Here is a 27,874-nt window from a genome sequence, read left to right as displayed (position 1 = left end):
TCAAAAATGTAATTACCGGATTATGCCCTTTTATCACTTCTGGTGAAAGAGCATGTGATATGAGATGTCTCAACCGCTCCTTTTCGGGCCAACTTTACATTCTACCCAAAAATCACCTGGAAACCCAATTTCAAATAAGGTGTTTAAATCATTCCACAGAACCTTTGATATCTTTACAAACCGATCATCCTGTCTGTACTATTCCTCTGTGCTCTCTCTCAGTTTCAGAAAATCATTTGTGAATGACACAAGATCAGCACTGCTCCAAGGTATGTGTACCTAACCTCCATCAGCCACTTCTCTCATTGGAAGCATATGTATATCCTCATACTCTACCCCACAGCTCCAGATGGTGGTAATTCTATTCGTACTTTCTTCTATTCCTTTTTCTTTGCCCATCTACCTTCCAATCTGTCCAATTCACTCCATTTTCGAACACAGGCAATTCCTTTTTTGACATGTAACTTCATTCCTGGTGGTCTCATGTTAGCAAGATCCCTGTCATTAAAGCCTAAACAGTATCTCTGTAGGGCTTTAGATTTCTGTAAACCAATTTCATATCTCTGAGCCAATTCAGACAATTGTTCATGAGCTGGTCCTGCATGTCTAATAATGCCTTCACATATGAACAATAGCTCATTAACCCAAAAGACATTTCAGTGGTTCATGTAAAAAATTCCCAACAGCATCTCTTCCAATTCTAATTTCAGTTGAGCCACATCGGTTGTTCATTCTCTCTCTGGGATCTGAGTTTCTTTCTCACTTGTTCCACGTTTTCTGCTACCAGTCAGGGTATCTATACCCTTAAACCAATCCTTGAGTTCTCGGGCAGTTACACCCGGTTGTTCTACTGGAGTATTAAGAATTATCTTTCCCCTAAAGGAACCACGATTTACATCAGGAATTCCAAAGGAACATATCAGAACTTGGCGAACCCATAGGCATTCCTGTCCTGGAGGTACTGTTATTAGTGCTTGGGGGTACATTTGTGTTCTTCATTAAAAAAAGGTGGCGGTCTTTAGGAAAACCTTCCATTGGGGTCAAACGCAATCCGATTTAATGTAGAGTCGGCACTTGCAGCAGATGGAGTATTTTCTTGTGTCAGAACCAATGGAGTTTGTGGAACTAGTCTTATCGAGACAACAGGATTGCTATCTAATGTGCTCTTTCCAGTAGGAACAGCCAAAGTATGTGTAGTATTTCCTACTGCTCCAGGGTAACACAAAGGAACTACAGGATCAATTATAACAGGAACTGGCAATGCATCTGGGGCATTTAGAGCAAGTGAATTTTAATGGGCTGTCATGCCTGAACTTTCTCCCACGGGATTAGAATTTAGATTTACTGGTGCTGTAGGCACATCAAAAGTTTCACCCGTATGTACATTATTCGCTCCTCCACATTAAGTCACATTGTATGTGAGGGCCGGCTCCTTCGTTATGGCAGTGGAGCTGCGCCCCACAGCTGGAACCAGCAGATACATGTAAAATAAAATGATAATAAAGCAGTTAATAAAACTGTCAGGCTGCAGGTACGTTTTTATTTTTTTCCCGACTGAGAGATAAGGGAAGTTAACAGTGCATCAAACAATTTCAGTCAACAGTGTAACCCATTTGGCTACACAGTAAGGATCCGGAATCAGTGACTAGAGTTAAGAAGGTTTATTATAAATGAGCATTCAAGTTAAGCTACATGAATTTCAGCACCATGCTATAAAGATACAGAATAACTATTGGGGAACCCAACGTCCTAAAGAAGGTTAGGTGTACCAGTATTAAGCAATCAAGAAGTTCAGTCACAGCAATACATAGGATCAGCATTAAGATATGGTGCTCAGAGAAGGGTTTTCAGTCATCTCTTCTATACATAAGTACATCTAGAATTGTGTTAAAGTCCAAACTAAGAGGATGGTTGATTACTCTAAGGAGCCTCAAAATTCAGGGAACTGCAGAAAAAAAGAAACATACTAAAAAGTGTGGTAAATGAAGGAAGGAAAGGAAAGTGTCACCACTGCAGAAGTTCAACCAAGAGTTTTCTTGGTTCAGGAGAATTTTGAGTTTTAGCCTAAGCCAAACTCAGCAAGAATCAAAGGGAATAAGCATTGAGGTCTAAACCTCTGAAGCCCGAGAAAATTGGCTCTCGCAGCAGACAGTATAGTTCCAGTTATTCACACAAAAATCATCCAGGTACCACCCCTCTGTTTGCATCATCAGGGCTTCCGTTGTCCTTTTCCATTCTCACTTTGTAAGCTGAAACATTTGTGAAATATCCCACAATAAACATGTGAACGACATCATACTTACTCAACCAAGCCATGTTGAAACATTGCTGAATAGGTAACACTCTGGCTCTCCCTGTTCCTTCATCAAGGTCTTCTTTTCAGGCTCTCTCTCTTTTGCTAATACAATGTTGAATCTATTCTCAAACTAATAATGTGTGTGAATATACCTGCAAGGAATAAGTCATGTCATCAGAAATGGAAAACAGTCTTTTATGTAGAATGAAAAACAGGCCAACTAAGGGTAATTTTATAATATTAAATCAATGGTGCACATTTAATATACGAGTGCACGGTTAAACACAAATGAATAGAACTTGTCAGTACATTCTATTCATATTGCATGTGGCATACAGTGAATCTTTAATACACATGTATAAGTATGGCTAAGAATTACATTTTATGTGAAATATACGTGTAACATTAGTACACACATTACATAAATGTATTATTGTGTCTGGAGTAAAGACATTCTAAATATATGAGGATGGTTTCTATTCAATCATCTAAGCAGTAAATCTTGTTTAATGAGTTGAGGCACACAGTGTTATATATGAATTCTCTAATTCTACAGTGAATGCACTTCAATAATGGTGCCCAGTGTAACATTTCATATTAATGTCATTAGGTCACACAGGAAACGTGCTTAGTGCACATTTAGGTTAAGCATTTGCAAAGTGTAAAGGTGGGGGGTCAAAAGTACGCTACACCTTCTCTTCCTTCTTCTATCTCTGACTTCATCTCTTAGGGATTTTTGGGGTCCCAGGTAAAACAGATTTCCACTATTATGGTGTGGCCCTATTAAAGTTTAAAATATAATTTGGTATTGTTTGGTGAGCCTGAGTTAGCAGGAAATGAGTAATAAAATTCAAAACATGTTCCTTACAGGGCTCCTAAAATGTCTTGGCCGGCCCCCCAAATCCTTAAAATGGCACAGGTGCACTTTTTTTATTACCGGTCGGCCAGATTCAGGAACTGACCAACTCGCAGTGGGAAGAGACGGGGATTCTCTGAGGAGTTACGTAACTGCGTGATTTACTGGCCCTCAGTCACCGGCCTACATGACGTTTGAAGAGATGGGTGCTGTCGCCTGCATTATTTGAGCACGCACCGGAATGCCGGGCGCCGCTTATCCGTGCGGATTGTTTCGTGCTAATCCCATAAGGCTCATTAATTTCCACTAGGGGCCCGTCGCCCCCAGGGTGGTCACAATCCCTTGATAGGCCTATTTAACGCAGCTGCTGCTTGCCGCTAATGTGAGACACGGATTGGACGCCTGATCCGCTTTGCCACGTGCGGCATCTCAACTCTTTAAACCCCCAGCAATCCCGCCCCTCCCCCACCTAACAAACACACGCGTCTTGCCCTCGCTTGGCACCACCTGCTAAGCTGGTTATGTCAAGAAAGATTGTCAGAGATCATAGCTGGGTCCTACGGAGGGGGCCCAGCGGGTCTTTACTGCTGCAGAAGGACGGGGGGGAAGAGATAGAGGACGGACGGGGGGAGGGAAGGTCAGAGATAAGGGGAAGAATTATACAGAGGGGAAGAAAGAGGGGAAGAAAAGAGAGCGCAAAGACGGGACGAGAAGGACAGCAGGAAGGAAGAATGGATGAGGGAGTCGAGAGAGAAAGGGAATACAGGAAAATAGAGAGGATATGAGCCAGGGCACAATGGTGGAAGGATATAGATGAGAAAGATGCACAGGAGAGCTGAGAGCATTAGGGAAGTTCAGAAATGAGGGAAAGAGGAGGGGAGAGAGGAGAGGGTATGAAGGAAAGAGAAACCCAGGAAGGACAGGGGTGGAAGAGGAACACTTGAGAGAGAGGGGTGTTCACAGAGGACAGCCCAAGGGAAGGGTAAATCTAACAGAGAAAGACGCAGAGGAGAAAGGGGAGGTGGACTAGGGAAACACATGGGGTGCAGAGGATGGAGGGAAGGAAACAGAGAAGAGAGACAACGAGGGAAAGCGAGAGAGAGAGAAGGATATGGAAGACATCCAGAGCTAGGTCTAAGGTGGAGAGATGGGAGGGCTTAGAGGTGAGGAGGACAGAAGGACAGAAAGGGTAGCGCCATGGAGGCTGTAGGTATCAGTGCGCTTTAGAAATAAACTAAAACATAAATAAAGGTTAAGTGAAGAAAAGAAAGGGAGAAAAATAGATTGGTAGAGATGCGTGAGAGCAAAATGTGCAGGAGACAGAGAGAAAGAAGGAGGCAGGGACAGCATGACTGAAAGACAGAGAAGCGAGAGAAGGACTTGGAGGAGAGAGAGCGATGGCTGACAGGGCAGCAGGAGCGAATGGTAGAACAGAGAAAGAAGCAGATGGAGGCGACAGAGGCAGGGATGGAAGTAAAAAGGAGAGATAAGGATGAGAGGGAACTGAATATAGAGGGTGGAGAGAAGAAGAACATAAATGAGAGAGAGAGAAACAGAAAGAGAGAGACGTGCGGAGAACAGTACAAGAGAACCTTGTACCTGTGTACCTCTTAGGGGTTATTTTTTTAATTATGTGGTCTAATACTGAGGGGTGATATGGAGATATTGGTTTGCGGTCAAATCAAGGGTATATGTTAATCACACTAATAAAAGTCGAACACCAGTGATAGAAGAAACTATTTTTTTAGCAATGTGTTAGTTTTATAAAACACTGTGTGTTACTGTTTGGTTACTGAAAGGGAGTTCATGGAGCAAACTATGTACGGAAAAGGAAGGAGTGGTTAGAGCCAGCCGGAAAGGTAAGTACCGGTGTCTGATATTCATGGATCACAACCCTTGATCTGTAAGGAGTTAAGTTAAAAAGCAAGAATGAATACTTCCATTTTCAGATGGCCGGTCCAGATCTCAAGCTTGAATCGAGTGTTCCACAGTCTCGGACCCTGTGTTTTCGGGTTCTGCACCATGTTTCATTCCCTTGAATCATTGGTCGAAGTATTAACGGGTATTTCTCGCAGGGGTAAAGTGTGGAGCTAGTTCTATAGGTATTAAAGGCCTTTTCTCCAGTAGTCCTTAGGCAGAATGCATGGAACATTGAATTGGATCCTGGCTTCTACTGGTAGCCAATGACAGCCACTTTAAGATGGAAGGCCTGCCAATACCTGCAGAGTAAAAGCTTCGGATTGAATTGTGAGTTGTGTTCCCTCCTTCTCTCCACTCGGGTGAGAGGGGAGGTTTGAGATATGGTTTGAGGAAAAACATGAGGTTTGATGTGGCCAAGGATCAGTGAAGGACTCACGGATAGGAGTCGTTGCAGTGTTGCCTGGTTACGCACTGTTTTTTTTAGGCTTTCTGGTAAAGTTATAGGAATTGATTGAATATCAACCTTGTTTTGTTTCTTGACTCTCTGATATCCTTTCTGAGGAGAGCCTATTTTGCTCTCTGCGGTTGTGTAGTGTCCCTCCTGTGTCTTGTTGTAGTATGCACTCATTATTTTCATTGTCCTCTACTCTGGAGCTTTTGTAGTGAGGACTACGTTCTACATTCTAAGCCATTATGATGTTCGTTTCAAATGTTCTGGCTGACAGTTTTTCTTGAGCCAGTACCAGCTGGGTGTGTTGCTATTTACTCGACAACACAACTCCAAATGAAAGAATTACGAATGTGCATCATTTATCGTGGGTGTGGATTGCAATATGTCTCTTTCAGCAGGTTTTGTCAGCTTCCCTGAACAATTTGTGACGTGGCTAGCCGTTGTAGTCAGTGGGCTACTATTTTAGCTCGGCTAGCTCACTGTTAGAAGAATTCTCGATTACTTGATTCCACATTTCATTTTTCTCATTCTCACGGCCAGAGGTCTTGTCCAGTGGATGGAATATGTTCCAGCAGAAGGACTGTAGCAAGGCCCTCCATCGGAACACTGATAGCTTCATCAGTGGTGGCTGGCAGAGAACGGTGGCGGAGGTGGGATTCGAAAAAAAAGAAGACTTACCTGCTCGTCGCCAGTCACCAGCCACCGCTTCTTCTCCATCCTCCGCTCTTTCTCGATCCGGGCAGCACCCAGGCTTCCAGACTCCACTAGCCAATCACGACGTTGCCCTCACCATGAGAGCAGTGTCGTGATTGGTCTGAGCACCGTGGATGTTCTCCACCCAGGCTGTGGTTTACAGCCAATGGAGAACATGCTAAGTGCGCATGGCGGTTTGGCCGGCCAAACCGTCGTGTGCACTTAGGCGCCCCATCCACTCCTCCGTCTGAAACAAGCCCAGCCCCACCCGCCCCAACCTGAACCCAGTCCATTAAAGTAAAAATAAAATGATAATACCGTTCAGTTATTATTTTCATTTACACTGCTCATAGAGCAAGTGCGCAATGCTCCTCCGCCTTAGAGGATGAGTCGCTGCTGAGCTTCATGATGATGTCTATACTAGGCATTGGTGAAATTTCCGTTATTTTATTTGAATGAATTTAATTTTACACTTGTGTTGCAAAATTGTTGAAATCCTACCATTATGCTACGTGCTCTAATTATGCCGTGTTCGTGTTATGTAAAAAAGCTGACATCCTGTCATTATGCTATGTGCTCTACTTACGCCGTGTTTGTGGTAAGATTTTAGCACAGGTGCGTAGAAAGAATGCGAACAACAAAAATATGAGCGGCTGCTGCTTATGGCACTTGTGCAAAATGGGAGGCAAGGTCGCATTTCGCTTTAGCACATAGTGCTAAATGCCAGTTTTAATTTCACATAATTTTGCATAATTACGCAACAGCAAATTACATGAATTTCGCACACCCTTTGGCTTTATAGCCCCAGTCAAATTCTTACTCATCATTTTGAGCTCTGTGACTGAAATGGGTCTTACACCGTTCTGATGCAGCATCGAAGGAGGTATTAAAAGTCACAGAGGTGAAGGGATATTAGAGAACGCTCACACCAATCTATGAGTGTATCATTAGGTTTGAAGTATTGATAATTGAACTTATGTTCAGTTTCAACTTTAGGACTGAGTGATACATAGCAGAAGTGCATGTATGTATAAACAATAATATGTATATTATCGCACACAACAATATCATCTGACATACATATTGTGGCCTAAATATTGTTTACAAAAATATCACTCTATTAGATTTTCTCTCATTAACTCCAATTGCTCGCTATTTTTCCAAATTATATTTAGGGCATAATAGTTTTGTTATGCAATATTTAGGTAACTATACTCTGGTGACATAGCATTTAGATATACACAAACCCATAAGTATATTGAAGACTTTATGGGCTTCTCTCTAGAACACCTTCCTAAACATATTGGGGCATATGTACAAGGCGATAAAGCCACCAGAACGTCCCTTTTGGCAAAGTTCTGGTGGCAATAACCCCTTCGCCTTATTTACAAGGCAGCATTAAGTCACTATTTGTGGCTTAACGCCATCTTAGAAACATGGCCCCTTAACATGCATCATTCAGCGTGAACGGGGCGTGCAATGGGTGTTGCTGTGGGCATTCCGCCACAACACCCATTGCTTTTTTGACACTACCTCAGCTTTATAAGGGGGTGTAAATCTGTAGCAGCGCCAAAACCTAACGCCATGTAAGAGCAGGCGTTAGAATGGTGCACAAGGAGAAATGCTTTTATTTCTCCCCATTTTGGCTTTTTGCATTCTGCAACACACAGAGAAAGAGCAAAAAGCCATTAATGATTGTTTTTTTGCAGGAAGGGACACCTTCCTGCACAAAAACAATCATTGAATAATGACGATTTGCTACTTCTATGTTTGCTGCACATTGCAGCACACATAGAAGTAACAAATAGCCAATATGGATTGGGGACACCTTCCTGCACATAAAACAAACACCTTCCTGCACAAAAAAAAAACATTCCCTGCAATGCAGGCACCCTTGCACTATGGTGCAAGGGTGCCTGTGTCGGCGATAGGCAGCTAGCCCCAGCGCTAAGGGAAACGCAGGGGTACACCATATTTTGGTAAATACGGCGCATCCCTGCGTTTTGAAAATGTCGGAGTGTGGCGCTCTGACATTTTCTTGTAAATATGCCCCAAGGTATGTTCATGCGGCGTACGTTGACCAGCTGCACGTTTTAAAAATGGTGATAATAGGTACACTGGTATTGAGATAAAAAGTTTAAGACTTATCTATATTTCTGGTGCGCATAGACTAAACAAAGTCACATTCGGGATATCTCTGTAACGCAACATGTTGTGTACATCCTAAAACAGTTGTGTACCTTCTGACCTTCATGGCTGTTAGCTAAGGCGGTATGAAATCTACTTTGGTATCACCTGGAACTTATGGAAGTGACAGCAAATGACTGTACATTCACTGGAATAACCTAGAATTTCATCCAGACAAATTATTTTACAGGTCAATAAATTCACATTCTCGCAAACTAAAATGCAGTATCAAACGTGCGTTTGTATACTTTACGCACTAAATAACTTTAACAAGGTTTAACGAAACATATACAAAGTGAAAACATCAGAAGAGAAGGCATATACATTTAGAACAAAAGCATATACCACAAGGACATGTATGCAACTCAAGAAATGTCTTAATAATGCATATTCTGATGGTACAACTCCGTACTGGGTGGTACATAATTCTACTTACTCATCAACCAACATTTATTGAAATTAAGATACTTTATTGGAAACAAAAATAAGTTGTCAATGGGAGTTATAGTTACAATGGACACAGACCAAAACACCTTAATTTTACTTAAATGTGCTAAAAAAATATCAGTTCGAATACAAAAAAAATCGCATTACGCTTTTCTTCAAAATTCATATATACATGAGGCCACAATAGCGACATTAAGTCACTCTCTCTTGTCACCAAAACACCTAAGGCCGGCTTTAGCAACAGTCTTTTTTGGTTCCCCCTCCATGACCTCCTTCTCCATGAATTACCTCACTACCACTCTCCAACATGTGCCCCTCATCTCTCTAAAGCCCTTCTCAGACATACATTTCATTTTTGGTAGCGCTACTCATAGTTCCCTCACAGTCAGTTCTGTGATCTGCATGGTACACATTCTTTACAGGAGGCACATTAACACTCTGCACTACTTTATGATGAGTCAAAACTGCTACTAGACAACATTTGGATTTCTCACCAATAGGAACATTAATTACCAGAGTTATCTAGACTTTTTTATTGTTGCCTGAAAACCTTTGGAAGCACAAGTAAGTTCACATGGTTTCAAACCAATGTTTTTTTTAAACACAGCGCCACCCAGCAAAGTCAGTACCAGGTGCGAATGCACCGGCCGCACCACCCTAAAGCTGGCCATGATTACACCACAGCACAACACACTGAGATGACACATTGCATTATCCCTGGGCCCTAAGCCTCTCCGCCTTCCAGGAGGAGATTTCATGGGGGATGGTCCCGGCATCAATTAGGCCCGCCCCCTGGGGAAAATCCAATAGAGTGACAGAGTAACGAGCTGCTAATTAGGACGGCTTGTCTATAAATCCAGGTCACCCCAGGATCAGCCTCACTCACTTCCCAAGCCCAGCCATCGACACTACGGATGCACCGCTGAGTTCCAACCCCATGTGTGGTGGGACTCACCGCTTCCTGCGGTGCACCTCAGTCTGATGCAGCCAGGAGTCTAGGTACTCGATGGTAAACCATTCCCATGCATTATCAAGTGTCGACACTGCGGAAACACTGACTGGTTTCCGACTGCACCCTTTAATAGCCAGTGCACGTGTCAGGCATTTCTAGATCCATGTTTCCTGTACATGAAAGATTTTGGCATTCTCCAGGCTGATGGTTTTGAAAACAACTTCGACGGCGCCCAAATGACTTCTTGGTTTGCTGTTGACATTCAGCAGGGCCTTTTCTCTTCTGCAAACGTCTGACCTTTCAGGAGCTTGCTTGGTCTGTCAGTGCTAAGTAATCTTTTCATAGAAGGTGGCAAGACATCTTGTTTGTTATGATAAGAGCAATGATTTCCACCCCTCACCTTGGGAGATCAACTTCTTGAGAGCTCAGGATTGGCCAGGTTTGGTCGTCATCTTTCCTCCACTCAGACTAAGATTGCAGTCGTTACAGGTGTCTTGCCCGCTCATGAACCACGTGATGCTGCCCCCTGTGGGGATGGCCCTCTTCACGCCCCGGCAGGTGGCCCGTGTCTGCCAGGTGCTGCAGGAGAGCGGGGAGTTTGAACGCTTGGCACGCTTCTTGTGGTCACTGCCACCTGCGCTGGTCACCAATGGCCACTTGGTGCGGCCAGTCTGTGGAGCCCCTGGCATGTCACACCATCTCTTTGCCACCCCATGCCCTTTCCGAGATGAGCCCCCGCTGCAGACTGGGGCTGAACCAAGCTGGGGCAATTGGCTCGGGGCACTGGAAAAGCTGGCAGGCAGGAAGAGAGTTCCTGTGGAGGCAAGTGTTCCTCAAGACCAGGAGCAAAAGTCCTCCTGCTTCAAGGTGAGTGATAAGGCAAATTGGAGCAGGGGTGGCATAATCGATAAGTAGGGCTTTGGTTGTCATGCCAGCCTGATGTGCCTGACCTTTCCCTATGCTGGCCCTTCAATGGCATTGGCCTTCCGTAAATAGTCCTGCTTCATCTATAGGTCAATCTGCCTCTTCATTTTGATGACCCGTATAAAGTCTGAGCAGAGAGCTCATGTCAAAGGAAGGAGACCTGGAGAAAGCAGATCAGAAGGTGTCTCTGATACCTCTCTGTGAGGGCTAAAGAGAAATATTGGCAGCAGGGAGGGGAGTTCTTTGAACGACCACAGAGATGCAGTGTGCAGCAGGGAAGAGCTTTTACCTCCCACTCCTTGAGAAGCCTCTGGCATCAAGGCAAGGATCTCATGTAATAGCCATAGAAAGGCAGGAGGAGGCAAGGCAGGGAATCCCGCTGACCGCTATCAAGAGACAAGAGGTGGGATGGCAGGGAGTTACTCTAATTGTTCCGAAGAGGCAGGGTTCTCAGTGCAGTGAGCTTGCCTACTCTTCCAAAAGAGAAGAGGAAGGTGTGCCACCAGAATCTTGAGGTAGGAATCCCGATGGCATTAAATATACTGGGCACAATATAGGAGGGCAAAATATCTATATTTAGGTATATCTACTTTTAGGTGTATATATATTTTTTTTTTCCACAAAAAACAAAGGTTAAAGCTAAAAGATAAGTTATAGTTGGGAAAACTTTATTTATGTTTGCTCTACAAACCCAACTTAAACTACACAAACATTAGACATTCAAAAGTTTTAGTTCAATTTTTTATTTATCATTTCACATTAATATGTCATAGTTATATCTCACATTTATACTAATGCACCATCTTAAAATTCAAATAACTCGTACACAGTCTTGTCACCTCACTCACAACACTACATTAACTACAACTCGCCCCTTCTCCATGTGCTACCTACACCCTTGCATATGACAGAAGTTAGAGCATGTGAAATGATAGCATTAATAACAACACTTGTGGCATCTGAAATTATATAATGTGGCAGAACACAGTGCATGGTGAGAAGAATGTGTATGGAGGGGTTCGAGTTATGTTGTTTAAATGATACATTAAAAATAGAACTGTAACTTTAGAATCTCTAATGTTTGTGTAGTTTAAGTTGGGTTTGTTTAGCAAACATATATAATGTTTTCCTAACTATAATTTATCTTCAGCCTTTGTTTTTGTGTGAATTTCAATAGTTTTTTAATGTTAGTTTTACAAATTTGGAATATTCATCCAGTTTAGCTTTGTGGAGTGGAGTATGGTACAATATACTGCAGCAGAGTATTGTGAAGTCTACTGTGGTACAGCATATTGTGATATAGTGGAGTGGAGTAAAGTGGAATCAGGCATACCGGAGTGGCGTCAGTGGAATCGCATACTGTGGATTGGCATAGAATGAATTAGGATACAGTACAGTGGCGTATACTGGAGGGGTATAGAGTGTAGTGGCGTGCACTACAGTGGAATGCAGTGGGATAGCATAGAGTGGAGTGAGATGAAGTAGAGTTACATTTTGTAAATATTGCAGAGTGTATTTGCCTCCACTGTACTGGCGTACAGTAGGTGCTATAGACTGGAGTGTTGTAAATTTTAGGAGCATATATTGGAACATTGTATACTGAAATAGCATACTCTCGAGTGGCATACACTGGACTCTTGTCTCGTACTGTGGAGTCACACAAAGTGAAATAGCGTACACTGGAATGGAAATACAATGGAGTACTATACAGTGGAGAGGCGTACAGTTTTATTACACACAGATATTGCTAAATTAAAACCACTTAAAACATATAAAATAATTACCCTACTGAACTGAGGTACCTCATAGAATCTTCTCTGCACCATAATATATAATTCTTCCAAATTTAGAAAAAATCCGACTTATGGTTTTTGCACTACACGAAATATAAAAGACTATGTAAAATGCATTGGATTTTATGCCTATTTTGCCCCCCCCCCTTTTTTTTTCTTTGCACCCCCTGACGGTACACCGCAAAACTGTCAGCACTCCAAGAATGAAACGGGAGTAGTAAGTCTGCAAAGTTTTGCGGACATATGCCAAACGTGTGCAAAGTTATTAAGGGACAATAATCCAAAAAGTCCCTTTCCGTCCAGTACCCCTAACTATAACTACAGAGTGGCTACCACCACAATATATCTATTCAAGGTGCATAGATGTGGAGTTAAGAATAGTAAACGTATACTCCCTATGCACTTACCTTTCCATATCTTTTTTATCCCTTGGCATTATGATATTTCTAGCCTCCATATCCCTTAGTACAACTGAGGCAGGAGGTAGGAGAGCATGGCTCGCCTCCAAAACGTAGAGGAGAGAAGGAGGTAGCAATACATGGAGCTTTTCTAATAAGAGTGGAAAAGCAGGCAGTGGCTTCACTGGGAGCTTCTTTAACAGCTATAGTGAGACCAGGGGTGGCAGTGCTGCCTCAGTGGCATAATGATCACACAGAGAAACTCCAAGTGTCAAGCAGTACCTCTAATAACCTCAATAGGCACACAGGGAGCCCCCTTAGGAACCAGAGTGAGGCACTCTAGGCGATATGGAGCTCCACTAATACATAGCCTTGAAAGGCAGACAGGGCTTTCTCCAATAGCCATAGAGATGCATTTAGTTGAAAGGCATGACCCTTCCGATGACCATAGAGAGAAACAGGAGGAAGCAGGACAAATACCTCCACTAAAGGCCTTAGAGGGAAAGGAAGCTCTTGTAACAGCAATGGTGGCAGTCCAGCAAGCACTGGTAGCCATAGACGTCAATTCTGAACCGGACATCCCTGGTGCCCGAGCCCCTCCCACAAAGGACTCCCTTTCTAACTTTGCTTTGCTTTCTCGTCCTAGGAAAGAACACGTAACCTACTGCGTGAATGGTACCTGCAGGACCCATACCCCAACCCCTCCCGGAAGCGGCAACTAGCCCAAGCGACAGGCCTCACCTCCACCCAGGTGGGAAATTGGTTCAAAAATCGACGCCAGAGAGACCGTGCAGCTTCGGCCAAAAACCGGTGAGAGCAAATGCATGCAAGAGAAAGCTAACGAGTCGGCCTAAATGGCCGTGTTTGAGGATCTGTCTGGTGGGACGAGGGCAGACATAGGAAGCGGACTCGAAGGATGCTGGAATGAAGATTGTTGCATGGGAGCGGGCGGCTTTGCCAGGCCAAAATGACGTAAACATTGATCATGGAGGTACAAACTGCCCAAACCAGGGTCTGTGCTTCCCTTCACACGCTCACCAGCTCAGCACCATTCCAGATACTTAGCCAATCAGGTTCCAACATTAATGCTGCGTAATAACTTCTACATGGGCTAGCTCTGCTCTCCTCGCTTCTTCTCTTACGTTCCCTTTCTTCCTTTTCTTCCTCTTCCCCATCCCCTTACCTTTCCCTTCCCTTCCCCTTCCCATTTCATCTCCCCCTTATGTTTCTAAATTATGTTATCAACTTTTAGGCATTATACTACAAATATCCAAGGAGGGTTTGCCTCATTGCACAAAGGTCCAAGATCAGTGATTAATTTGTAAAAATAAAAAAAAACATAAGTGCCAGGGCCCTTGTCAGGAGACCACTTCCACTTGTATTACCCATTGCCACTCCCAGCACTGCCAATTATAGTAACAACACAGCTACTAACCACCACACTCCTATAAAATGTGACAATTCTGACTATTTCAGGCCCTCGAAGCTATAAGAATGGCTTTGGTGGCAGGTGTTTATCATTTTCAATGTTTATTGAATTAATAAAAAACTGTTGTTGTTCTCATCTCTAAATTAGACAGCGCCGCCATGTCAGCAGACTGTCATAAGTGCTGGTGTTGACAATAAAGTGCCGGTGCTGAGCACTGGAAACCACAGGCTCAAATTAAGCACTGTAAGATACGGATGAAATGTGCTCGCATTTACTCCCAGGGAATATGCCTCCTTATCATGCATTCTTTTTTTCCGCAGGGAATCACAACGAGGTCATTACAACGACCGCGTTGTGATTCTGCATACCATTACTCCGCAAGTCGGAACAACGACTTGCAGAGGGGGGGCGCTGGATGTTGGAATAGTATAATTTACTATTCCAACTCCAGTCTGTGCGGACAGTAGGGAAGGTGTTGGATTTTAAATCCAACACCTTCCCCCCCCCTCCGCAAGTCGTTGTTCCGACTTGCGGAGTAATGGTATGCGGAATCACAACGCGGTCGTTGTAACGACCGCGTTGTGATTCCCTGCGGAAAAAAAGTTTTGTTGTAAACGTCGTTTACCCTCCCAGGTCCTGCAACAGTTCGGATACAATGCTACTCTCGAACCGGAGCATAATATTCCCTTAACAAACTGAGGGGCATATATACAAGCTCCCATCGCCAAGGAAATGTCACTTTTTGTGACGTTTCAGTGGCGATAGGGGCTTCGCCTTATTTACAAGGCAGTGTTAAGCCACTTAACATTGTATAACAATGACTTGTAAATAAGGCCCCCTTTCACGCTATGCTTAGAGTGAAAGGGGTGGGCAGTGGGTGTTGCGGTGGGCGTTCCGCCACAACACCCATTGATTTTGACGAGGCCCCCTATTTATGAGGGCAGCGTAAATAGGAGGCATCGCCAAAATGAAGACCAGGAAACACCTGGTCTTAATTTGGCAAAACGAGGAGAAATGCTTTATTTCTCCTCGTTTTTGCTTTTTGCATTTGGGCTGCCTTGTGCAGCACACATGGAGAAAACGAAACACCTTGGATTGTTTATGTTCAAGAAGGTGACCCTTCCTGCACATAAACAATCCTTAAAAAAATGACATTTTGTAACTTCCAGTGACAAAATGACATTTCAAGATTGTTTATGTGCAGGAAGGGGGACCTTCCTACCCATTAACAATCTTCCTCTGCATGCAGACACCCTTGCACTATGGTGCAAGGGTGCCTGCGTTTGCGCTAAATTGCAAAGTGCAGCACCAGTGCAGGGGGGAACGCAAGGCTACACCATATCCTTGTAAATATGGTGCAGCGTTGCTTTTCTGATGTGGCAGAGTGAGGCATTAAGCCATGACGGCTAACGCCTCACTCCGCCACTTCCTTGTACATATGTCCTTTATTTTCAAAACCTTCAAGAAATGCCTTAAAATAGTGTCATGGAGCAATGCCTCTTCATGGCCATGCCACGATTTTACCCTGTGGATACCTAAGGCAAGGCTACTTGAGCGGCTTTTCCTATATGATGGTGAATTGATCAGAGTGCTCAAGCAGACAGATCGTAGGTTCAGTGTTGTTGAAAGGTTTTGTTAAGTTCTGAGAGCCCATATTCCATGAATCTTATCTGCACCGGCATAACAATCTTGAATGTTACCCTTGCACCAACTGGTAGCCATTAGAAGTGGTCCCTTTCAGGCTAAATCCTATCTCTTGGTTTTAGTTTGTGTATGACTCCAGTTGTCTAAGTTTGAGTTTGCCGCAGGCGCTTTAAAGCACGTGTGCAGGTAGAAAGTATAGTGGAGTCCATAATCAGACTTTAATGAATTATGGCTTGGACAGTAAGCTTTAAGTGGGCCGGGTCTCACCGGGTCTGAGCACCGGCAGTTTTTTTAAGGGAGCCTCGAAACGGGTCTCTTTCGGGCTCTGATTTGTGCCCTGGCACAGGCGGTCTGTTTTTTTTTTCGGACTGCAGTGACAGCAGGCGCATCCATGTGCGTGTGGTGAGCGTTGTAGAGGGAGGGAAATCCTTTAAAGAGAATCATTTTGTCTCTGGATTTCCCTTCTCTTTTTGAAACTCAGGAGCAGCAAGAAGGTCGTGGTGTCACCAGGGCTTTAAGTGGAAGTTTCTTCAATATTATATACAAGCCATAGTTGCTGCTTATTTATCGTATGCAACTAGCAACCATTGACAAAGCCAATAGTCCTGACTTGTAGGTATGATGTGACTTGTATCATATATCTGGACCCGATGACAGGAACAGCAAAATACAAGTCGGGCGGCACACTGTGTTTTAGCTTATGTGTTTTAAGCCATGCCCTAAATTACATTGACCACGCCCCTTTGAGAGACCCCCCCCCATTTTTTTCATCCCACTAAAAGCCCTGGACAGTGGACGTCTTTGCTGAAAGATCGAGGCCGAGCGAGGATGGCCAGCGGCTGAGCTCACCGCAAGCCTCTCCGTCCCGCCACGTCGGAACGCTGCGTGCGCGGCTGGTAATGGTGGCGTTGGGAGCAGAGAGAAGCCTCGCGCCCCGTAATAGACGTATGCTACTTGGGATTACTTTTTAGATCTATGCCACTTCGGTTTGCTTTTTCGTTTGCTGCCGCAGGAGCTCCTTCACTCCCTTTCCTGTTTGCCCATACTTTCGTCAAAAAGGTTAAAAAAAAAAGAAGTCTGCTGGTCTGTTTGGTGCAGTAAGTCAGGGATTATTATTGCAGGTCACGAGACCTTGATGGTTGAGGGGTAACTGACATGGGCGTCCCCAGAAATGTTTCCAGGGGGGGGGGGGGCAAAATGTTAATGTCATCACCATCCTCCGACATGATGTGTGCCAGGTGAGGCACAAGAAACACTGGGGCGCAGGAGGAGCCATGGATCTCTGTATGCCCCGCTTGCTATTTTCCAATCTCTCTGCACTTCCTAGGTCATTCCTGTCCACGTGACAGACAGGCTACCTTGATGGCACTGCTGAGCTCCACAAGTATACTTCATCTATAGATATTCTGTGTAATATGTACACCATGTGCCCTCATGTCTATCCGGGTGTGTGCAAAGAGCCACAGAGACTGGTTCTGGGGTAGTTTCCAATTCAGCGCCAAGAGACCTTTGGTGTACGTGCGCTCAATAAATTCCCTATAACATAACAATAATCTTATGCAAAGAGGCTGAGGCAATAGAGCATCACACCTAACAAACAGTCCATGCAAATTTGTGTGTATGCAGCGCACATTTAAATAAATACAAACAAAATAACAGCGGGTTGGTCATCAGAGTCGAGAGTGGTGTAGAAATAGTAAAAGGGTGGATGGGAGACAGGCAGGTGGATGGGAGCTTACAGGCAGGCAGGTGGATAATAGGTTAAAGGCAGGCAAGTGGGTGGGAGGTTAGAAGAGGCAGGTGAATGGGAGACAGGCAGGTAGATAGCAGGTTAGAGGCAGGTGGATGGCAGCTAAAAGGAGGCAGCAGGATGGGGGCTTAGATGCAGGCAGGTGGATGGGAGGTTAGACGCAGGCAGGTGGATGGGAGACAGGCAGGTGGATAGTAGGTTAGAGAGGCAGGTGGATGGGTGCTTAGAGGAGGCAGGTGTATGGGAGCTTAGAGGAGGCAGGTGGATGGGAGCTTAGAGGAGGCAGGTGGGTGTGAGGGTAGAGGCAGACAGGTGGATGGGAGCTTAGAGGGAGGCAGGCAGATGGCGGTTATTGGCAGATGGATGGATCTGACCAGGACTTGATAGTGGTGGCTGCCTATTAAGTATAATGTCCTGACATACTCGAATGCGTTCAAACTTCCCCAGACAGTTTGGTATATTTCTTATTCCTCCACAGGGCACTGTTGGAGTCAGGTGGAGCAGGGGCTGGCCCTGTGCCCTTAAGTGGCCGGTGACTGCTCCATAATATGAGGTGAACTTTTCTCTCACACACCTTTGGCTGCAAGGCCCTGTTTGTGCACAGCGCTTGGCCCTTTCCTTGCTTTTCCTGTTCTTAAGTTGGTCCAGGCCTCACACGCAGCATCTCCTAAGGGTGCTGGGGGCAGGTTCCCCGTATCCCCCGTCACCCCCTTGTGTCCAGGTCTGTTTGTTGCTGTAGCTGCTCTGAGCAGGCCTCATCCTGGCCTCCTGTCCTCTGAGGTTGGAATGCCTGTCACACACTGCACCATCTACGGGGTGCCAAGGGCATGTTCCTCCCCTTATCCAGCCCCCATCCCCCTCCAGACCCTCTGGTTCAGGACTGTGGTAGGAGCTCAGAGCACACACCTTCCTGGCCTACTTCCCCCTGAGGTGGAAGCGTTCCTCACACAGGTGTCTGTCCCCTCAGTACCAGGGCAGTAGCTGGATGGAGCTCTGAGTAGGCCCCTTCCTGGGTGCTCCTTCCCTCTTACGGGTCCGGCCCACACACACAGCTCCAACGGACGAGAGCCGAAGTCAGGTGCCCACCTCCTCAGTGCACCGCGCCCCAGCCTCGAAGGCCCGTCTGTGCCACGGCTTAAAATACGCATTACTGGAGCCCCGACCACCAGGGGGGGAGGGTGAAAGCCAGGGTGCTAGGTCGCCAGCCTCCCTTGACCATGGGGACGTCTAGGCGCGTTGGCTCCGAAGCCTTCGCGTGTCCCCAAGTGCACCAGGCCACTGTGGTGCTGCTCTGCCTGGGACCGAGGCGCTTTCAGAGCCGGACTACGTCCTTTTACAATGCAAGTGCCGCTTGTTCCGAGGACACCGGTTAAAAAACTCACCTAGTCAGATCAAAAAGATTCACCTAAGTGCTGCCTATTCTTCAGTGCATTGTATCACTTCTGCAAAACGGTATCTGCCTGTCGTGTAACTCTGGCTATGTATACTGTGTCTGTAATTTTCCTGAGCTTTGTTATTAAAAAGAATTAAAAAAAACAAAAATCACCTAAGTGCCATTCAGGCAAAATATTTACATATCATATGGTGTACAGAAGAGAGTGCTGTACTGCCACGTACAAAGCATATCTCTGTTCTGAGAGTACCTTCTCAGTGTCTGGTGTAGTGGGTGCACATAGAGCGCGGTCACGTCCATTCTGAGGCGGCACTTTGGATTAGAAAATGTCAGAAAAAGACATTCCCAGCAAAAGCTATTACTTCATTTTTAGATGGATTTCACAGGGGAACGAACGAAGCAAAGGAAAGAGAGGGTAAGAGGCAGTTGTTGGAGTCACTGTTTTCGGCAAGTGAGGAGCTAGACAGAGACAGAAAACAGGAGAGCGTATGACTTACTTCGAGCTGGGGGCACAGGCAGGCCCGGACCTTCTCTCTTGATCTTGCCATCAGCAGCAGTTTTCCCACTCATCAAGCAGGGCCTGCAGACAGACACCACTGTGGGGGGCTGTCTTTGACCTTACGCGCCGTTCTTTACAGCCTAAGATAGGTGGCGCAGCACTCGTCGTGATGTCATGATAGGGATTGCTTGGATTCTAGTGTCACGGCAAGAGTCGGGACAAAAGAATGGCACCGGCACCAGTACGGCGTGCCGGGTGATGGGGGGGGGGGGGGGGGGGCAAGTGCCCCTCCTTGCCCCCCCCCCCCCGCGGACGCCCATGGTAACTGACATTTCTAAGAGTTGGGCATTTTGGCATGAACTGTGGCCTAATGTTCCTTGAGAGATGGATTTGGAAATCGAAAGATTTAACCACCATAGCAATACACTTCTTGCAAAATAAAGTAGTAATCAACCGTGAAGCCCTAGCCTTAACCACTGCCACAATCTTGAGGGAGCGGATAATGGTGCAGGTCTTGGATACAGTGGTAATTATGGTCGAGGCCCTCACAAGTCTGAGACCTTTCCATTTTGGCCCCAAAAAGGTCAACAGTGTGTGACACAACCCCCATAGGTATTACCTAGACAATCAAACTTCATGTTTTCCTTGACATTCTCCACTTCATCCCCTACTTGACTGTCATCACAATGTAGCTGAAAACACACCACGTGGTTCCTCTGTAATGCACCTAGCAGCGGCACATAGCTAGTGAACAGCAGAGGAGGACGCGATGATACCTGAGGGACTCCACAATCAATGTCTCTTGGAAGGGCCAGTGGTTGCAGGTGGTGGGCACTGGTGCTCATTTTTGGGGCTGGGTTTTATTTCCCATGATCAGAATTTCATCCAGACCAAGACAGAGAAAGGCAGAAGATGGAGCAAGAGGGAGGAAGAGAAAGACAGGCAAACTGCGAGAAAGGGAGACCTCAGGGATGAAAAAGAACCCGCAAGGGTAAGATAAAGAGACAGGCGTGCAGGGTGGTGGGAAAAAAAGAGATAGGAGGTGGAATCAACACTAGACACCCTTGGTATTCGGCAACACCAGCATTCGGCACACCTGGAGGCGGGTCCTAGGAAGAACTTCCTGCCCTGCACTTACGGTTAAGCACTGTCTACTGTGAAGGGAAAATGCTAATTAATGTAAGACAGCCATGTTCATCCTGACAGAAAGGAGTGTAGCCAATTGTCAATTAGGCCTTTAACCTGAGCTAGTGCCTCAAGGCCATTCAGCAACAGGGAAAGGCCAGCCTTATCAAAGGAGGTTGACCCACCTACCAAAATGAGACTACAGGCCAGCGGCAGCCGCGGCCGCTGCAGGTAAGAGCGGTGGGGCCGGCTGGGGGATATTTCGAGAGACGACCATGAGGAAAAATTAAATACATTATTTTTTCCTCGTGGTCGTCTCTCGAAATCCCCCCCAACTGGCTCTACCACCCGCAGCTCGTACCTGCAGTGGCTGGCCAGCGGTTGTCCATAGCCCAGATATGCATTTCCCTAATGTTGCGACGGCCTAAACTCTGACTGATGGCTAACTAATAACTCCACTGACTACCGTGACTACTATTTCTGGCAGAGTCTTGAAAATGGCCACCGGACAGAGGAAGACCACCCTTCTCACATGTCCTTGGCCTGAATATGCTGTCTTTAAATTGGGAGCTGGGGGGGGGGGGGTCTCAGCGCCAGAAATATCATCCAGGGCCAGTTTGTCTCTCTTGATTCCTTTGATTTTTTCAAACAAGAAAGAGCTGAGGGATGCCAGGGGCACAGAAGTTTTTAAAGATGTAATAGAAGGCTATCAATGTGTCCACACCCTCTATTTCTTTGGCCCAAAATTAAATATTCTGGAACACTGTTTGGGCCCATCAGCAAATAGCTTTTTTTCAGCTTTCTCAGATTTATTGTTGACATTCACAAACTCACAATGACAACCACATTTATAGTTCCCACTTTCTCTCTTTTGCTGGGGAATTACTGCTGTTGAATGTACCGAGTCGTGGTGTACTATTAGGCAAAAGTAAATTAACTTACATCTGTTAAGTATCCTTTTGTGAATACCCAGAATGTGTAAATGTAGTCATTTTTGGTCATTTGGTCATAAATCCAAGCCTCTGAGGGCAGAGCAGATTTGATTCCCTACCTAATGGGAGTCTATCAATAACGAATTAAGAGGGGGTATGTGCATGGAAAAACAAGCAGGACAGGTAGAAGAGGGACATGATGAAAATATAACATCTTCCTTAAAATACGCATAAACTAGACTTAGGAAGTTCCCAAACTTTTGGAGTGGTGCACCGCTCGATATTAAAAAGGTTGTTGGTTAAATAAGTCAATAAATAATATGGTCTTGTTAGAGTTGTCTTAATCAATCCTTTATTTTCATAAGTGTCCAAGTACAAAATACCAGCCAACGCGTTTCGTTCATAAGAATGAACTTCTTCAGGGCATAAAATGATGGTCCTGGGAGAGACAATGTATGTGTGCAATTTAGGCTTCGTGGGCCTCCTTGATAAGGGCCAGTATGCGGTGAGTCTGAAGGCAAAAGTAGGTAGTAAGCCGTCCGCAACGACGGCAGGAGCTGGAGTAGCTTGTGCACACTCAACTGGATTGACTGTTGAAACAAACATGAAGGGAACACAGCAGGGGAGTGCGGTCACAGCATCCGCCGTTGCCCGTAACCGTCCCTAGACATAGGAAGTTATTTTAGGCCTAGCGGTCACAAATCGATCACCCCACTATTTGCGCTAGACAGTATTCTGGGAGTGTTGTGGGACTTCGTTTCACAGGTCACTGAGTCGGGTGACACTGTTTAACTTATCCATTGAGAAGCTTTTGGGGTCTTAGCTCACCTCATGAAGACCCTCAAGAAAAAGATGCGCCCTAAAAGCGCGAAATGGTTTTAAGGGTGTTAAGAGTGGGAGGGGAGGGGGGCAATATATGCCTACTAACCAAGAAATTAAAGACACAGTCTCATCTAAACTCTCCCCACCCTGGAAATAGTTGCAAATTTGATCTGCAAATGGCTAACAACCTCAGAGAACACTTTTCAGAGTGGTAGGAGGAACAGAAGTCTGTTATACTTTGTGTGCCAGTAGATTAAGGGGTTTATCTGTGGAACTGCACAAAGACACTGGCTTTTCCCACAGGAAGATTGTCCTCTACGTACAGTTCCAAATTCTGGGAAAGTCAGTGTATAAAAAAGTTTCATCTTTTTCCCAGTGGTATGCCTGGGATGCTGCAACTTTCTCGACATAGTAGACGGATCAGCAGCAATTTGAAAGGTGGCAAGGATCGCACTCATGAAAGCTACTCCAGTTGGGTAGCAGAGGTCAGGCCTCACTATCACACCAAGAGAACCTGAATAAGTGGCCCACTTCTGGGTCTGCAAGTCTTATATAAGGTCGAACAGAGTCCCACTAACTTGTTGGGGGTTTACTGACCACAAAACTGGGTTAGTGGACCTTTGAAGCCATGCTGAGGTCCACAAACCTTGCCTTGGGGATCATGAACCCTGCAACAAAATGTACTTTCTAACTAAATAATGGGTCCCTTGGTGATTACCCTACCTTACCCAGGGGATCGGGGAGACTCCCCCATTCCCTTTTTGATCCTTCCATTTAATTTACAGGACTCTAGACTAAGAGCCTGATTAGATCATGGTGGGAGGGTTACCCCTTCACAACCATGACTGATATCCCACCCACCGAAATATAAATCCTATTATATCCTATATGATTCATATTTCGGTGGAGGGGATATCCTTCACCATTGTGATAGAGTAACCTGTCCGCCAAGATCTGAATCAGTCCTTCTCTCCTGTATTGGAAGCCATAACAGATATTTCTCTGTTGCGGTTAGCCAATTATAAAGCTTCAGGTCAGTGGACTCTCAAATGGACTTTAGGAGAAAAAGCTCACTCATCCAATCAGAATAATTTTTTTATTTGGGTATGTGAGTTCATGGGCTCTCTGCGGGCTTACATGCTATTTTTAATATTTTATATCAAGCCTACTCAAAAATGCTTTTTAATTCCTCGTACTAAACAGATTTACACCAAACTAGGGAAAAAAAGACTCTGCCTTGAGGAAAAAAGTAAAATAACATTGACATCTGCTTTATTTTTGCACTCCACTCTCTTCCCTTGTTGGATCTGCACTAAGCTTGCCATGACGAATGCAAACGGGGTGAATATTTTGGTTATAAACTTTCATGCAGACTCATCGTTCGGTGCCAAAGTTATACACAAAATAAAAAAATTCTCTTCAATTCAAAATCTGATCGAACCATAGGTACAGAGATTCTATCGGCACCTCTGTGATAAAGTGGAGACTCCACTCGAAGTGGGCTTCAGAGCACTACACAATTAGAGAAGTGACTGAAAAGGCTTAACACTGCGCACTAAGGTAACAGAATGTGCAGGCCTGCGGTGGTTATGGCGGAACTGCATAACCTGGCATAAGAATTGTCAAGGTATACATAGGAACAGACAATTGTGATTTTCAATGGGGAGAAACAGGATATCAGAAGTACAGTACAATTAGAATTGAGACAAAGTCCAGAGCTTTAAGATGAAAGAGTAGCTACATGAATTCACAGTTAGTCCTACTTAGTTGACTGAGAGTGTAGCAGGGTAACAAGGAGCTGAGCAGTGGGGGGCAGATAAAGGTTATATTTATGTATTGGTTAATTTGTCATAAACATAAGTGCCGTACCTTTCGCCAGGAGGCAGCTTGCACCAGCCCATTTCTCCTGTTGGCGCCGCCTACAACAGAACCAACTGTTAAGCATGAAATGGGGAGAGGGTGTGGCGTAATCGTCAGAGCTGCTGACTTCGAAGCCGGGGAACCAGGGGGCATGTGTACAAGCCTCTATTACCACGGAATCGTCACTTTTAGTGATGTTTCTGTGGCGATAGGGGGTTCGCCATATTTACAAGGCAGCGTTAAGCCACTTAACGTGGCATTCCGCTCCCTCATAAATATGGCCCCCTTCACGCTATGCATTGCATGAAAGGGGTGTGCAGTGGGTGTTGCGGTGGGCGTTCCACCGTAACACCCATTGATTTTGACTCTGCCCCCCTGCCTTGTGCAGCACACATGAAAAAAGCAAAATGCCCTGGATTGTTTATGTGTAGGAAGGTGTACCTTCCTGCACATAAACAATCTTTTAAAAATGACATTTTGTAACTTCCATGTGTGCTGCATTAAGCAGCACACATAGAAGTGACAAATCGGCATTTAAAGATTGTTTATGTGCAGGAAGGGACACCTTCCTACATATAAACAATCTTCCCCCACACGCAGACACCCTTGCACTATGGTGCAAGTGTGCATGCGTTGGCTCTAGGCAGCAAAGTGTAGCGCCAGTGCAGGGGGAAACGCAATTCTGCACCATATTCTTGTAAATATGGTGAAGCTTTGGATTTCTGAAGTGGTGGAGTAAGGCGTTAAACCATGACAGCTAACGCCTCACTCCACCACTTCTTTGTACATATGCTCCCAGGTTCGAGTCTCAGCGTCAGCTCAACCTCCTATGATTCTGGGCACATCACTTAATGCCCTGTGCCCTTAACTGGTGCTCATGAAAAGCACTGGTGTTGATGATTAAGTGCCGGAAACCACCGGCTCAAATTAAGCACTAATTTCTGAAAGAATTGTGACAATGTAGCAAAATCAACCATGCATGCCACTGAAACATCAAAACAGCGATAACTTGATAGAGGTAATTTTACCTCAGATAAGGAAGATGTGAAAACTCCAGCATTGCTTGAAAATAAGGTGAAGAAAGAATGAGTTGTAGCACAAATGTGAGAAAGGTAGGATGGAAAGTAAGTAGTAGAACGGGTGGCTGGTGAAGGGAGGAGGCCTACTGGTCTCTGTTTCACAAATTGGGCAGTAGTGCGCTGGGATATGGCTGATGGTGATTGGGCAGAGAGGGTTTGGGTAGGGACTAGCAGGGGAAACCCTCGTCTTTTGCCTGAGGATATCAGCACCTGAGAGTTGGACAGATTTTTCTAAGAAACATAGCTGGACACCAGTAAATGGTTTTTTGTGATTTGTTTTGCTGCTGGTGGACAGGTTTGCAGAGAAGTTTGTTCAATATGTGGTTTGGCAGGGTGGGGACTAGCACATAGCTAGGCTCGGACCATGAGAGGAGTCAACCAGGAGACTTAATGGGTGTAGATTTGAGCTATGACTCCCTGGTAAGGAGTTGCTAGGGGATGGGTGAAGAGCATAATGGGCAGTAAAGGGGGAAAACATGTAGAGAGATTAAAATACTGCACAGTGGCAAGTGCTGGGATCAAGAGGAAGGCAAGATGTGTTGAATGTGGAGGGGCCTGCAGGTGGATTAAGGTCCAGTGTGCTTAAGTAATGTACTTTGTATCAATAAGGTAAATGATGGTTTAGAATGTAAGGCATTTCAAGGGATAATGTATTGTTAGACCAGACCTATTGCATTAAAGTGGCCCGTTACACAATATTTTGATGACTGTCATGGTTGCTGAACTGATCCTACAGTGCTACCTGGAGGACCCTGTCCTGGGGTATCTCTCAGTTTATATAAGATGCATTTTAAAACTCACCATAAAGAACAGACAATCAGGACACTACCTGTTAAGTAAAATCTAAGCCACAAGATCACCCAACACAAACCAATACAATTCAAATACAGAAGTGAAGAGTTAGGAAAAGCAGGGGATGAGTCTATTTCCAACACAAATTGTTATAGCCTGTGTGTGGTGTTGCAGAGAACATTTGTTGTTAACTTTCTTTTTGTTGTTTTCTTTTTCCTCCCTTACTTTCTGATACCGCTGACAACCCAGGCTTCCGAAGGACAGCAGCACTCCCAGCCATGCATCCACAGGTGCACCACAAGCCTCACATACACTGTTGTCTACATGTAGCATGCAGAGACACGGTCCTATGATGCATGTTGGCCTTATCTGTGACACTGAAGCCAGTCTACTGCCCCTTCAGCCAAACACTCCCTTGACTGACAGCGGCCAGTGACTCCCATCTCTCGGCCACTGGACAAGGGGTGCAGAGCAGCCAGGTACCAGGAAGATGGTGCTGACTCGTGAAAGGAACAAGGGAACATATGCAGATGAACCTTTGGATTGCTGAGATCATGGCTGCTTTGTTAAGACTGCAGACAGAGGCCAGAGCAACAGTGGTGGGTCAGCGTATGGCATCAGCAGAGGTCCTTCAGAAAACAGACAATGACAGTCAGTGGCTTGTCAGAGAATGCCACTGATTAAAATGAAGACCTGAGAATCCCACTGCTTATAAAGAAAAACTGCCATGGGTAGGGGGCATCAGAGGCCGGAGTGTTAATGCAGCCTTAGGGTCCGGGTTTACAGGTGGTACACACGGATGGACATAATGGAAGGATCTGCCAAGAAGCTCGCCAAGGCTCTGAAACTCACTTGAAGTCCACAAAGCCCAGTGGGTAAAATTGATCTACCACTTTGAATAAGCCAGGGGCAACATGTGGTGGTAATTTAAGTGGGCCGCTGGAGGATGTGCTCACAGCAGCGGCGGATGACAAAGGGAGACAGCTAAGAATGGGAACAGCATAGGATATCCCAAAACATACTCAGCACTCACAGCCCAAACCCATGTGGTGGCTGCTACCAAGAACTAACAAATGTTACAGATTTAAGCTTGCTATCTTGTGCTGGGGTATCTCAAGGACAGAAAAACTCAAAAGACTTTAACATCTGCTGATCACTGAAGATTGATTAATGCCAAATTTGTTATGATGGTTATCATAAACAACGATAGATTGTTTGCTCTGTTTGTGAGTGGGCCATTGTATTAATGTAAATAAAACTGCAGCCATGTTAACTCTGACACATATATGTACTCATAATTGTCTTCATAAAGGAGCATTTGGAATTCCTGGCTGAGTGTCCTTAGTGCTTGCGTTAAGTTGCTATTGCATGGAAGTATGTACTGGAAAAGGAGGAATAAGCAATAGTTGAGCTTAACCTGTAATTGCACTACATGAGTGGGAGCAAAGATAATGTTCCAAACAGGTACTGGGTTTTATGTTTTGACAAACACTGTTGGACCTATTCACAAACTGCATTTTGCAGTATGTAAAGTAGTACTATAGTAGTACTACTCACAAAAAACAAAATGGCGTTCACAAACGTATGCCTCCATTATCCTTTCTATATGGAGATCTCTGCTGCAGTGAAGGA

At 45.1% G+C, this 27,874-nt stretch overlaps 1 protein-coding gene across 1 annotated transcript; it reads left to right on the top strand.

The window, feature by feature from the left end:
- The first annotated feature begins 9,750 nt into the window (after positions 1-9,750).
- Positions 9,751-27,521, top strand: LOC146798518 (homeobox protein SIX6-like). Its single transcript, XM_085627981.1, has 3 exons — positions 9,751-10,669; positions 13,564-13,727; positions 26,492-27,521. The coding sequence occupies exons 1-3, from the start codon at positions 10,307-10,309 to the stop codon at positions 26,676-26,678; spliced, it is 714 nt and encodes a 237-aa protein (XP_085484107.1). The 5' UTR covers positions 9,751-10,306; the 3' UTR covers positions 26,679-27,521.
- The last annotated feature ends 353 nt before the right edge of the window (positions 27,522-27,874 follow it).

This window comes from Triturus cristatus, chromosome 9, assembly GCF_964204655.1.
Source record: "Triturus cristatus chromosome 9, aTriCri1.1, whole genome shotgun sequence".
Lineage (NCBI taxonomy): Eukaryota > Metazoa > Chordata > Amphibia > Caudata > Salamandridae > Triturus > Triturus cristatus.
The sequence above is the reverse complement of the archived record's forward strand: the minus strand, read 5'-3'. Positions and strand labels throughout refer to the sequence as shown.

Coding starts and splice junctions, on each gene's coding strand:
- LOC146798518 (XM_085627981.1), top strand. CDS start 10,307: ATGAACCACGTGATGCTGCCCCCTGTGGGGATGGCCCTCTTCACGCCC. Junction 10,670..13,563: donor AAAAGTCCTCCTGCTTCAAG/GTGAGTGATAAG, acceptor TTCTCGTCCTAG/GAAAGAACACGTAACCTACT. Junction 13,728..26,491: donor GCAGCTTCGGCCAAAAACCG/GTGAGAGCAAAT, acceptor CTGACAACCCAG/GCTTCCGAAGGACAGCAGCA.